Source organism: Alternaria rosae (assembly GCF_020736505.1).
Source record: "Alternaria rosae strain MPI-PUGE-AT-0040 chromosome Unknown BKA58scaffold_5, whole genome shotgun sequence".
Classification (NCBI taxonomy): domain Eukaryota; kingdom Fungi; phylum Ascomycota; class Dothideomycetes; order Pleosporales; family Pleosporaceae; genus Alternaria; species Alternaria rosae.
The window spans coordinates 1,174,510-1,187,092 of record NW_025763574.1 but is presented as its reverse complement, the minus strand read 5'-3'; the positions used below and the strand labels follow the sequence as shown (position 1 = coordinate 1,187,092).

The following is a 12,583-nucleotide window of genomic DNA, read 5'->3' as shown; positions in this document are numbered from 1 at the left end:
AAACAGCACGGGTTCGGCCCACTGTATGGCATGTCTCAGAACGAACTCAAAGTGTTGCGCAAGTACCTCGAAGACCACCTGTCGAAGGGATTCATTCGCGCAAGCTCCTCCCCAGTCGCCTCCCCTGTTATCTTTGTTAAGAAACCCGGCGGCGGACTACGCTTCTGCGTCGATTACCGTGCCTTAAACGCCGCCACTGTTAAGAACCGTTACCCAATCCCGTTGATCCAAGAGACCTTGAGCCGACTGAGCAAGGCCAAGTATTACACGAAGCTCGATATTATTGCTGCCTTCAACCGATTGAGAATTGCTGAAGGAGACGAATGGCTAACAGCCTTCCGCACTCGATATGGGTTGTTCGAATACCTAGTGATGCCCTTTGGACTAGCTAATGCGCCGAGCACGTTCCAACACTTCGTGAACGATGTACTACGCCCGTTCCTAGACGTCTTCTGCACGGCCTACCTTGACGATATCCTGATTTACAGTGAGAATCTCCATGAACATAAGGAGCATGTACGATCTGTTCTAAACGCCCTTCGAGAAGCCGGACTCCAACTAGACGTAGACAAATGCGAGTTTCACCAGACTGAGGTGACTTACCTTGGCTACGTAGTTGGAGTAGACGGAATACAAATGGATCCGAAGAAGGTGCAAGCTATTGTAAATTGGGAGTACCCAAACAACGTTAAGGACATCAGAGCATTTCTAGGCTTCGCAAACTTCTACCGACGGTTTATAGACGGTTTCTCCTACCTAGCTGCTCCGCTAGTAGCGCTGACTAAGAAGGATACTAAGTTCCTCTTCAATGACGACTGCCAGAAGGCTTTTGATGCTTTGAAGCATGCCTTCACTACTGCACCAATATTACGACACTTCGACCCAGACCTGCCAATTGTTATTGAAGCCGACGCTTCCGACTATGTTACAGCAGGAGTGCTGTCCCAATCTGGACCTGACGGCGTCCTCCGTCCGGTCGCGTACTACTCGAAAAGAATGAACCCCGCTGAGAACAACTACGAGATCTACGACAAGGAGCTACTTGCTATTGTTCGCTGTTTCGAACAGTGGAGACCAGAATTAGAAGGCGCTGCCTTCCCAATCGACGTGCTCAGCGACCATAAGAACCTGCAGTACTTCGCCACTACGAAGCAACTGAGCCACCGTCAAGCCCGCTGGTCTGAATACCTATCACGATTCCAGTTTACGATTACATACCGACCCGGCAAGCACGGTGAGAAGCCTGACGCTCTTACCCGTCGCTCTCAGGACCAGCTTGCTCAGGAGGAAGCGAGACAAGCTCGGAAACAGACCCTACTGCGTCCTGACCTGTTTCGAGAACCCGTAGCAATTAGACTGGTAGAGACAGATAGATCTATCCAGCAGATCATCGACGATGAGTACCGTCCTACAGGCGATGGGCTACCTGAAGACCTGTTTATTCGAGAAACGCTGAAGCTGCTGCGCGACGGCGCACGACGGTCTAAGACAGTTACACTTGGTGACTGCGAAGACCGTGAGGGTCGCCTCTACTATCGCAACAAGTTAGTGATACCTGACAGCGACGAACTTAAGATCAAGATCCTGCGAACAGTCCACGATTCCCCATCAGGAGGCCACCCTGGCCGAGGGAAAACACTTGAACTAATCCAGCGGGAATACTACTGGCCCCGACTGTTTGAGACCGTTCGCCGTTATGTTTCTTGCTGCCACGTCTGCCGACGTTCGAAGGCTTCTCGTGAGAAGTACCACGGCCTGCTGAAGCCGCTACCCGTACCCGAACGACGTTGGGCAGACGTCTCTGTCGACTTCGTCGTTGACCTGCCAGAATCCGAAGGATGCAAGAACATCATGGTCGTAGTAGACCGCCTGTCTAAGTACCGATACATGATCCCCTGCGATAAGATGGAGGCTTCCGACGTAGCACGTATGTTCCTGCGCTACGTCTGGTGTAATCATGGCCTCCCTGATACGATAGTCTCGGACCGTGGCAGACAGTTCGTATCTGCTTTCCATGATGAGCTGTGTGCTCAACTAAGGATAGACCCGCGCTTCTCAACCGGCTACCATCCTGAGACAGATGGACAAACAGAGAACGCTAACGCTGCGATGGAACAAGTCCTACGCGCGTATACGAACTATCAACAAGACGATTGGGTTCAATGGCTCCCCACCGCTCAGTTCGAAGCCAATAATACCGTCTCTGAGTCTACTGGAGTAACCCCGATGATGGCCTGCTACGGTCAGAATCCCCGAATGGGCTTCGAGCCGCCTACCAACAAGACACGTCCCGCCTACCAAGCTCTCCAAGCTCGTGAGGTGAACGCGATGGTGGATAAGATGCGCGACATTACTGAGTTCATCCGTGAAGAAATGACATGGGCTCAAGCCCTACAGCAAGAGTACGCGAACCGCAAACGCCTACCTGCGCCAACATACGAAATTGGCGACGAGGTATGGTTAGACGCGCGTAACATCCGAACGCAACGGGCATCTAAGAAGCTTGATTGGAAGAATCTAGGCCCGTACCGAGTAGCTAAAAAGATCTCTTCCCACGCGTACCGTCTCGAACTGCCCGATTCCATGAAGATACACCCAGTATTTCATGTGTCCTTACTCCGGCCTGCTGCGCCAAAACAGGAGTACCTGCCAGGACAACTTGTCCTACCGCCCGAACCTGTTGTTGTAGACAACGAAGAAGAATACTTTGTAGAAAGTATCGAAGACCTCCGTTACAATAAGCGTCGTAGACGACATGAATACTACGTTAAATGGACAGGCTATGACGAGATGACCTGGGAACCCGCTGCAGACCTGAAGGATAACGCAGCCGTAGCTGGTTTCCATAAGAGGTTTTCTGACATCTTGGAGCCACCCGAAGTAATGCAAGAGTAAGAGACATGATCTCTACTCACAGGAGCTCAAGAGTAAGAGGGGGGTACTGTTACGGTAACCACCGTGGTTCCCCTAACACCTGAACGCACAGATTTCGGGTGGCTCGCCAGTCCACCCGAAATCTGTTAATTGGCCAGCTAAGGCCTGAGCGCCGCGCACGGCCCTAGCTATATCTTTCACCGCTTTGCATTCTGTTCTGTTCCTTACGCAACGTCTTGTATTACACTAGATATTATACGTAGCTACAATTAACGCTTCTTGTAAGCTCTTAAACACGTGCTCGTAGCGTCTTGTGACACTTAGGGTACATGCGCTTAAGTATTAGACGCGACTCGTAGTTCATATTAATTGTATTATTATTAGTATTGTAATTAGTATTAGTATTATTATTATTCTTAGAATTAGTATTAGAATTAGTATTAGAATTAGAATTAAAGATGTAGAATAAAGAGAAGTATCTCTAGCGCAAGAGAGGGGTTTTATACTCTTACAGCTGCGCTCTTCTAACTCTAAACTAGACCCTCGCGGAAATCTCTGCACTTGCAGCACTATAGTTTAACGCTGTCTTCAACTATAGTTAACTTACGCAGCACTATAGTTTAACTTAATCTTTAACCGCATTTTACTCTTAAAGCAGCACTACTACAGTTCAACGCTACCTCCACCACAGTTGCCCACTAAGTCCTATAGTTAATAGAAAGGCTTCTATTTAATATTATACTGCGTTTCTATTCCTAGCCCTTCTACTAATAAGAGCTGCCTATTATTGCTGTTAGCACCTACCTCTGTAGCTTAAAAAGCTTATTTCTACGTTAACTCCTAGATAGAGAATATTTTAACATTTATACAGCCCTTTAAACCTACAGCTTGCCTATCGCTACCTTTAAGCCTACCTCTAAGTCTACTAGAAACGCCTCTATTGCTGTTACGCCTATAAGCACGTCGTTGTTAAAGCACTAGATCTATAGCAAACGTTACTAAGAGAGAGTTTTATTAATGCCTATAGCTGTATACAGCGAATACAAGGTGTTTAGGAAATACACCTACATTAAGATTACTACATAGAGTTACTAACTGCGTTTTGTTGCCCTGCTCTGCATCAACACTCTACTGTAATAGCTAATATAGCTAATTCTTTATAAGCTAAGTATAATCTAGTTTAGATTAGTCTAAAGTAGCTTAGTATATTTATTAAGTACTAACTAAAGCTTTAAGTAAAGTTTAATTATAAGTATAACTATAAGAAAGCTTTCTATAAAGACTCTATAGCTATCTAAGCCTAGTTCTAGCTAGTAGCTAATATAAAAGCTAAGTATAGTATTTAGAATAAGAATACTTATAACTTTAATAAGACTAGCTTTATAATAAGTATAATATTAATAAAAGCTATTATTCTAGCTTTAGAAAAGTAAGAATAACTAAAGTCTATCTAGCTATGTAATTATAAGTAGACTATAGTTATTTAAAGTATTAATATAATAAAATAGACTTCTCTCTAGGCCTAAGAGATAGAACCTATAGTGTACTTTTTTTAGAATTACGTGATAACGCGTTACTATATTAGACCTAATAGTAAACTTAAAAATCTTTAATATAAGCCTAGATTTGCGCTTTATAACTTTACGCTACATTCTATAATTACTAAGATAACTGTTTTTACGCGCGCGATTATTATAATACGCTTTATATTTATTCTATATTACTAATAGTTCTTTAGATTATTAACTAGCACTAATATTAGTTTTATATAATTAAGCAATACTAAAAGAAAATCTAGTAAGTCTATCTACACTAGTATAAAGTCTCTAAGATAATCTAAGATACTTATATAATACTTATATAATTACTAGTAACTTATATTCTATATATAATAACCTAGTAAGCCTAGCTATTTTAGTAGCTATATTACGCTATTCTCTATTATTCTAACTATCTACTCTACCTATTATTGCGCGTCTATTAGTATAGCTTAATACTATACTATAATTCTAGCGTCTTCTAGAGCTAGTAAAGCGCTATCTACTTTTAGCTAATAGAAATGTTATTACGCGTAACTTTAATAAACTTAAGCTTCTTTTAGATTACTAGTATAACTACTAAACTAGCTAGTTTCTTATTTAGTATTAAAAGTTAACTAAACTATTTTTCTATAATTATCTATGTAGTAAGAGAAAAAAAGTCTATATAAGCTAAATACTATATAGCTATAATATATAAGCCTATAAAGCGTCTTTAGTCTAAGTTAATTACTACTATAATCTTAATACTATTATATTAGAAGCTCTTTACTAGCTTTATCTTTATAGCTAAAGTCTTTAGGTCTACTATTTTAGAGTCTTTAGTAAAAACTAAAAAGTTAAATAAGCTACTTTTATAAGTAGTAAGTTCTACTATAGTTATATATTTTATTATACTAATAGCCTAGATATCTTTAAAAATAGAGGCCTCTATTCTAAGTATAAAAAAGAAATTAGTTTATACTATATATTCTTAGTAGTTAATAAATATATTAGTAGATATTTATAGATATTTTATATAAATATTATATAAGGTAGCTATTCTCTAAACTATATTTTAACTACGTAAATTATCTCTAGACTTATAGTACTATAGTATAATATTATCTTAAACTTAGAGTTTACTTATATAGTACTATAGTTTAAAGCTATTTTTAACTTATTTACTTCTAAAGCTAATATAAAAACTTCTATTTAATATTATACTACGTTCTAACTTCTAGCTCTTTTACTAATAAGAGCTTACTTTTTATTACTATTAGTACTTACTTCTAAAAGCTTATTTCTATATTAATATTTTTAGAAATAGAATATAGCTCTATAGCTTAACTATATATATTTTTAAATTAATACCTAAGTCTACCTCTAAGTTTATAAGAAGCTCTATTACTATTACTACTTATAATTATATTATTAATATACTAGATCTATAGTAAATATTATAGATAGAGTTTTATTAATTTCTATAGCTATATATAGTAAGTATAAAGTGTTTAGAAAATATACCTATATTAAGAATAATATATTAAGTTATCTAACTGCGTTTTATTACTCTGCTCTGCATTAACACTCTACTATAATTACTATTTTTAATTTTTTATTATAGTAGTATAGCTAATAGAGTATTCTATCTAGGTTAGAAATTTTAGCAAAATAACGCTAAAATTTATAAAACTAAAGAGATTTTATCTTAGTTTTTTAGAAATAGAATTTCTATCTTTAAGTATTCTAGCTATAGCTCTAATTTAAATTCTATAGAAAATATTTAGAGCTTTTTAAAAAACTCTCTAAATAAAAGGCCTAGTATCTCTTTAGGCCTAGGTACTAGTAAGAAGAGTATAGAAGCTTTTATTAAGGCTATACTAGAAGAGTAGAATTTAATACTGCAAGAGGCTATAGATAATTATATTTTATCTTTGCCTAGAAGATATAACGTAGTAATAGATGCTAAGAGGTAGTTTACTAAGTACTAGCTAGCTAGTAGAATTAACTAAGATTAAAAAGTCTAAGAAAAAGCTTTTCTTTACAACTTTTAATTCTCTTAATTAAAAACTATATTATTTAAGTATAAAATACTTTTTAGTACTTAGAATAATATATTAGATTTTTAGTAATTTTAATACTACTATTAAAAAGTTATCTTAGGGTTTATAGTATCTTTTTTATCTACTTAGTTTTGCTACTATACTAGACTACTCTAGTATTTATTTTTAAATATAATTTCTAGCCACTATTACAGACCTAGTTTTTCTCTTTCTAAAACTTAGAAAATCTAGTTTAGAGGTCTTTTAGTTCTAGAGCTATTAGCTAGTAAAAACTAGAACTTTTGAAATTGGTTTTTCTTTATGTCACCCCTCTGTAATAGCAAAAGAAGCAGTGATGAAAATGAGAAGTAGAACGACAATTGTTTGGGGATGCTAGAGTAACCATGGAGCTATCTATCTAGGAACGCAGGGTAATTAACCACATTGGAACAGTATAGTAAGGAGGCCGACTCCTGTTGTACATGGAAAGATGGTCCACCGGAAATGTTTTACGTAATCAGTTCTTCCTCCCCTGGGAATACGTCTTCAGAACAAGGTACGTAAGGATCATTGTGAACAAGCTCATCGCAAGTCCACCAATCCAAGATGCCTCAGCTTCTTCTCGCATCTTGTCACCACTAACAAAGAGAACGACCCAAGCCCTATTACCCAGCCCTAAAACTGTTCCAGTGCACCAGCAACTTTCGTAGAACCCGATCAGCTCGAAAATAGAGCTTAAGATGATCCAGATGGCGTTGAAAATGGCAATGGATTTACCGAAGAACCGAGAAGCCACGGCGAGTCGAGGAATCCATTTGCTGCTGCGGGCGCCATTGTGCGTTACGCCCTCGGCTTGTTTCATGAGCTCTGTCTGATACCCAAGCATCACCTCGTGTGAGAGAAACACTGATGTCAGTAGAAGAACATGAGCGGAAGTAGCAAGTATGCCGTACCTAAACAGTACGAGTACAAAGTTAGTGCATGACTACGATATAGTCTGTAATAGAGCATTTCTTACAGTAGATAACTACCAGAGCGACAGCCGAGGCCACGCACCTCCGTCAGGTACGATATAACAATAGCAGACCCAGTGACACCCCACTGAAGAAATATAGCGATGGCATTGGAGACCACGAAGTTCCACACCCAGTCGGAGTTTCCTCTAACATCCTTCCATTGCATGTACGGCTGATCATCTTCGAAATTTGAGCCACTTTCAAGTTGTGGGCCCTCTCCAAGATCTGAGCAATCTTCGGGCAAGGCTGAATTATTGTTGGTAGTATTGTGACATCGAGTAGGGCTAGTTCGTGTGCGAGATGAAGCTGAATCGGGATGCGAAGCATGAGTGAAACTAGTTGTTTGAGCTTTCTGTGCAGATAGCGATTTGACTTTGTCTTCAAATGCGCTAAGGACTCTGTTTCGTAGCTTTGGATAAGTTAAGATACGTGCATAGTTATAGACAGGGCCTTGATGAGCTTCATCCCCTTGAACTTTACCTAACAAGGCATCTTCCATCTTCTTTGACGGTAGTCGAATGAAGCCAGACTCGGCTTTTAGTGCTTTCACTTCTTTCATTGGGTCATATTTCCCATTTATCCTCTCGCCTCGTAATGCGTCTTGTACCGTATTCGGTCGTGACTGCATTCCGACAGCCATCCAACCCAAGACTATCGGAATCAACCACGTCCATAGCGTGCCAGAAGAGAGCAGGAGAGCTTCAGAATGCTGACCGAGCGATGTAACGTACGATCCAATGATGGTCAGAACCCAAGCACCGACTGCAAAAAAAGTCTGCGCAAAGAGGGAGAAGGTGTATGGTCGGCGAGTGTCATCGAGACGCCTTGCGAGAGGTACCCATTGGTCATGTAGCCGCTTTTCATCATCGTGGAACAGCTTTCGAAAGTCATCATCTTGAATCCTGATAGGACATTGTTGAGAGGCGCTAAGAAAGTGCTTCGCTGACACTATCGCTTCTTTCATGTCGGATGTTGGGTGATAGTCAGATTTGAGTAGGTCAGTGAATGCTTCCGACGTGGTGCGTGCATTCATGGCTGTAGACATAAGAGAGAAAGTGGTCAACATCGGGCTTCCAACGGCTAGGCAGAAGCTTTCGAAGTCCCCGGATGGGGACCCCGTCTCGTACGGAAGTTGCGCTGTCAGGCCTAGCCACGGTAACAAGTAGTTTGTCACACCGGATGTAAAGATTGGAAAATCAAAGACCTGCTAGGATTCAGCATTGAAGTGGGCAGGCTAGAGCACCTGTGGCTATACCATGGGGAAGTTCGATCTGCCGCAGTATGAATGACAAGTCTTCATATCAATACCCCATGCATTCCATACATCCTTGACGAGCTCCACGGGCTTGTAGCCATTCTGCGCGACCAGACCCGCGGCTATATCTGTATGGTTCTTAGCTTCGAGAAGGCGTCGTACACACTTTGCTGCCCATGACGAGCCTTGGCCAAGGGGCTTCAGGAAATCCTGTAGCTGGGAATCGTTCATGCTTTAGAGATGTGGAAATGAGGTCGAAATCACAAGCAAGTGCTTCCCTGCAATTTGCAAGGGCGACCTCGATAGATATCAGAGTAGGAACACCGATGATATGCTCTGCGCCTCTACGAGATCATCGGGTGCGTTGGCTTTCCGGTGAATGCATCAATCTCGCCCCAAGGACCAGGCTGACAGCCAGCCCTTGCGAGAGCTTCGGGTGGCGCAAGCATGTGATAGCCACTCATCAAAGCGGCTAAATACGCAGCTGCTGATTTGTTACGCACCAATCAGGGCGTACTCCTCAGCTGGTCATGGTATGTGATAACGCAAAAGCAACGTGCTACTCATGGTTTTGGCAATACATACAGCGCGAGGATGTAGAGGCAACCGTCAATAGGACATACCAAGAACACTACATATTTGTCAGCTGAGCAACTTACACAAGGCTGGAGGTATGCTCGCGATACCATTTGAATTCAACTTGCTGGTATCGTCAAGACAGATCTTCCCCAAGATCTCTCTGGATGTACTTTGTTGTTGCGGCTATTGCACATCGTTATTCGCAGGCGGACACATACTGGCGAGCAAATCGCGCACGCGTAGAGAGATGACGCAGCATTGTGTCTGGTGTGCTGACCTTCAGGGCGGCTAAACTAGAAGGAGCATAGTCTTATCTGACGAGGCAAACCAGGCGTTCAGTGGTTGGCAGACAAGAACTCTTTCCATAGCACGATGAAATCTCAACGTCATGGAGTAGCGTCAGAGCTGACATCAAGTATCTTGATAGAGAAATTTCCTACTGAACAGAGTGTTTCTCCACACAGAAATAGACAAGACATATGTTGTACATTCACTCACGAATCAAGTATTCCATGTGTCGCTGTTGTCGACAAGGTCCACACGCTCGCTCGCCTTGCAAACCGCTCTTGGGTTTTTGACTTTTGCTAGGATCCAGAGTGGTAAGGTCTCTACATTTCGCCACGGCCTTTCGCACTGCTATGAAGCTTGCACTGGCTCTTATTATATACTCTTCTTTCGTCTACGCCTGTCTTTTAGTCTATAGCACGACAAATCTCCTAGTGTTGTTAGCGTTCTATCATTTCGAATCAGGGCAACACTAGAAACATCAAATACCATAAACCAGATGATTAATTCATCTTTATATAAACAAATTACACATGCAACGCTAACACACGACACCATCCCTTCCCCGTCTCTACCGACGAAGTAGTCTGAAGCTCAGCACACCTAGTATACAAGAGCATCAAGCGGCGCCTTGCCCATCTTGATAACGCCAGAACAAAAAAACACATCAACATGCCCGATACTTTTCCCGCACCTCTACTTCATGCACAACAACAAACACTACTTCTTCTTCCCCTTGCCCTTAGCCTTGGTCGCCGAACCCTTGGTCGCCGAACCATTCGTAGCAACACTGCTCGCCCTACTCGGTGTCGCACTCGCCGGTAAGGCCTTGGCTTTCACTGTATCGAGTTGCTTGTTCTGCCGCTCACGTTAGTATTCCCATCAACACCCAGCAATGCACGGCATTCGACATACCTTGACCCCATTCTTCGCCTCCTTCCCCTTTGGCTGCTCAACCTCTTCTTCTTCCTCCGTCTCCTCGTCCTCATATCCTCTCTTGCCATTTTTATTCTTAACATCCCCTTCACCGAGCTCCCTCACAATAGCCAAGATAAGCGTCGTGCATCGTCTTCCAATCTCCTACAGTGTGCGCGAGAGGAAGAACTAGTCAAAGCAAAACAACAGACTCTTGTGAATCTTATCGCGAATCTTCTCGTAACGTAGGTGCATAGCGAGTGACGCAGACAAGCAAGTAACGCACTTTTGCTAAGACCTAACTAAAACTACAACTATACACAACTATATAGCACTATTAAGAATAGTAATTAATATTTATAGTAGACTAAGTTAATTAGAAACTTCTACTATATCTTACTTATATATACGTAAGTTATATTCTACTTTACTATAGTGTTAAGGTCGTTCTTCGAGTTTGTTCTTAGAGACAAGTAAGCGAGGTAGAATAGAGTAGTGTACTAGCATAATTAGTAGATTAATGTAATAGTACAGAGGTATAATAGCATAATTAGTAGATTAATATAATATTATAAAAAGTTTATAGAAAGAAGTATAATTCTTAGATTAAATACTAAAGTCTTATATAAAGTTAAATACACTAAGCTATAAGAGTATAGTATCTAAGCTATATACTTATATAGTAGTTATAGTAACTTCTAGTAATAGTAAATATAACTTTCTAGTAGTAGTTATAATAGTATTACAAGTAACAAAGAAGAATTCTCTCCTTGTTAGAGGTAGAGGGTTAAAGACTAACTAGGACCTCTAACAGAAGGCAATAATTATTGCAGGGCTAGGGGTTACGTAATATACTACCCTACTAAGGCTAACTATTAGAGATAGTAGTATATAAAGAGATAGTACTACTATTATAGACATTCTATAAAGATAGAATAGACAAGATAGTAGAACCTAGAGTAATAGGTATAAGAATATATTAGATTTTATTATTATATTTATTATAGTTAACTGAAATAGTTTATCTCTTACATAGATTATTAACTAGTTATTCTATTATTTATAGAATTAGATTGTCTTTACCTATAGTTATTCTATAATAACTCTTTTCTATAAAATTGCTAGACAAACCTTATAGACTACCGCTTTAGTCTACCTCGCCTTAGTACAGACTAAGCCTAGAGAAGTATAGCCTAACTCTGTGTAATAAATAGTTGTAATTACTTTTAGTAATAGTTCTTAGTAGAGTAAGTAATAACTCTTAGTAGAGTAATTAGTTATATAACTACTAATAGTTATTATTCTAAAGAATTATTATTCTAGTTCTAAGTTATATAGCGTAGTTATAGCGTAGTTATAAGCGTCTTAACTCTAGGTTATAATACTATCTTTCTCTTCTAAGAATTTATTCTTAGATTATCTAATCTTAGTCTTACTTAGCTTATAAGTAGAGTTACTCTGCGCGTATTATAAGCTCTAGAGGTCTACTATATTATCTAAGTTCTATAAATGTTAGATCTATCTTACTTAGAAAATTCTTAACGCTAATTTTATTTCTAATATTACTTATAATAAGTGCTTTATTAATAATTAGTCTTATTATATTATACTAAATTCTTCTCTTAAATGTGCAGAATGCACGTATCTTAGCTAGTTATATATTAATATATCTTAGGCCTCTTTAGATAAAACTTATAAAAAGTATTAAGTAAAAGTAGATAAAGATAAAAAGTTATTAGTAGAGGTAATTACGCGCTTACTACGTGATAAGAAAATACTAGTATAAGCTAATAAGCATATATAAAAGAAGACGCTATATCTTACGTTAGAGATAGAGGTAGAGAGTAAGAATATAAACGCAGAGAGTATAGACTATCTAGTAGTATCTATTAGAATAGCGTTTTTACCTATAATATAGTCTACCTTAGGTAGTCTTAATACTATAGTAGTCTTATATAGTTATACTAAGTTCTCTAATAATACTTTATAAGGTATTAACAGCAATTTATAAAATTTATATCTAGCTTCTACGTAGCTTAGTTCTTATTATACTCTAACTATTTAATTAAGTACTCTATTCTATTATTATCTTATCTA

At 39.4% G+C, this 12,583-nt stretch overlaps 2 protein-coding genes across 2 annotated transcripts; both read right to left on the bottom strand.

Annotated features, from left to right (window-relative positions):
• Positions 1-6,798: 6,798 nt before the first annotated feature.
• Positions 6,799-9,022, bottom strand: BKA58DRAFT_384824 (uncharacterized protein). Its single transcript, XM_046170312.1, has 3 exons — positions 8,708-9,022; positions 7,455-8,656; positions 6,799-7,389 (listed from the first exon to the last, which is right to left on the bottom strand). Exons 1-3 carry the CDS (start codon positions 8,936-8,938, stop codon positions 6,954-6,956), a joined length of 1,869 nt encoding a protein of 622 aa, XP_046025176.1. The 5' UTR covers positions 8,939-9,022; the 3' UTR covers positions 6,799-6,953.
• A 1,269-nt stretch (positions 9,023-10,291) lies between these two features.
• Positions 10,292-10,741, bottom strand: BKA58DRAFT_439864 (uncharacterized protein; the record flags this gene model as incomplete). The annotated part of the gene is made up of 3 exons (XM_046173710.1): positions 10,292-10,429; positions 10,487-10,640; positions 10,695-10,741. 3 exons carry the CDS (start codon positions 10,739-10,741, stop codon positions 10,292-10,294), a joined length of 339 nt encoding a protein of 112 aa, XP_046025175.1.
• Positions 10,742-12,583: the final 1,842 nt, after the last annotated feature.

What these genes read in the sequence shown, in the direction of transcription:
- BKA58DRAFT_384824 (XM_046170312.1), bottom strand. Translation starts at nt 8,938, where the DNA reads ATGAACGATTCCCAGCTACAGGATTTCCTGAAGCCCCTTGGCCAAGGC. An exon ending in GCAGATCGAACTTCCCCATG is followed by an intron (nt 8,657 to 8,707) that starts GTATAGCCACAG and finishes GAATCCTAGCAG; the next exon opens with GTCTTTGATTTTCCAATCTT. An exon ending in CGCTCTGGTAGTTATCTACT is followed by an intron (nt 7,390 to 7,454) that starts GTAAGAAATGCT and finishes CGTACTGTTTAG; the next exon opens with GTACGGCATACTTGCTACTT.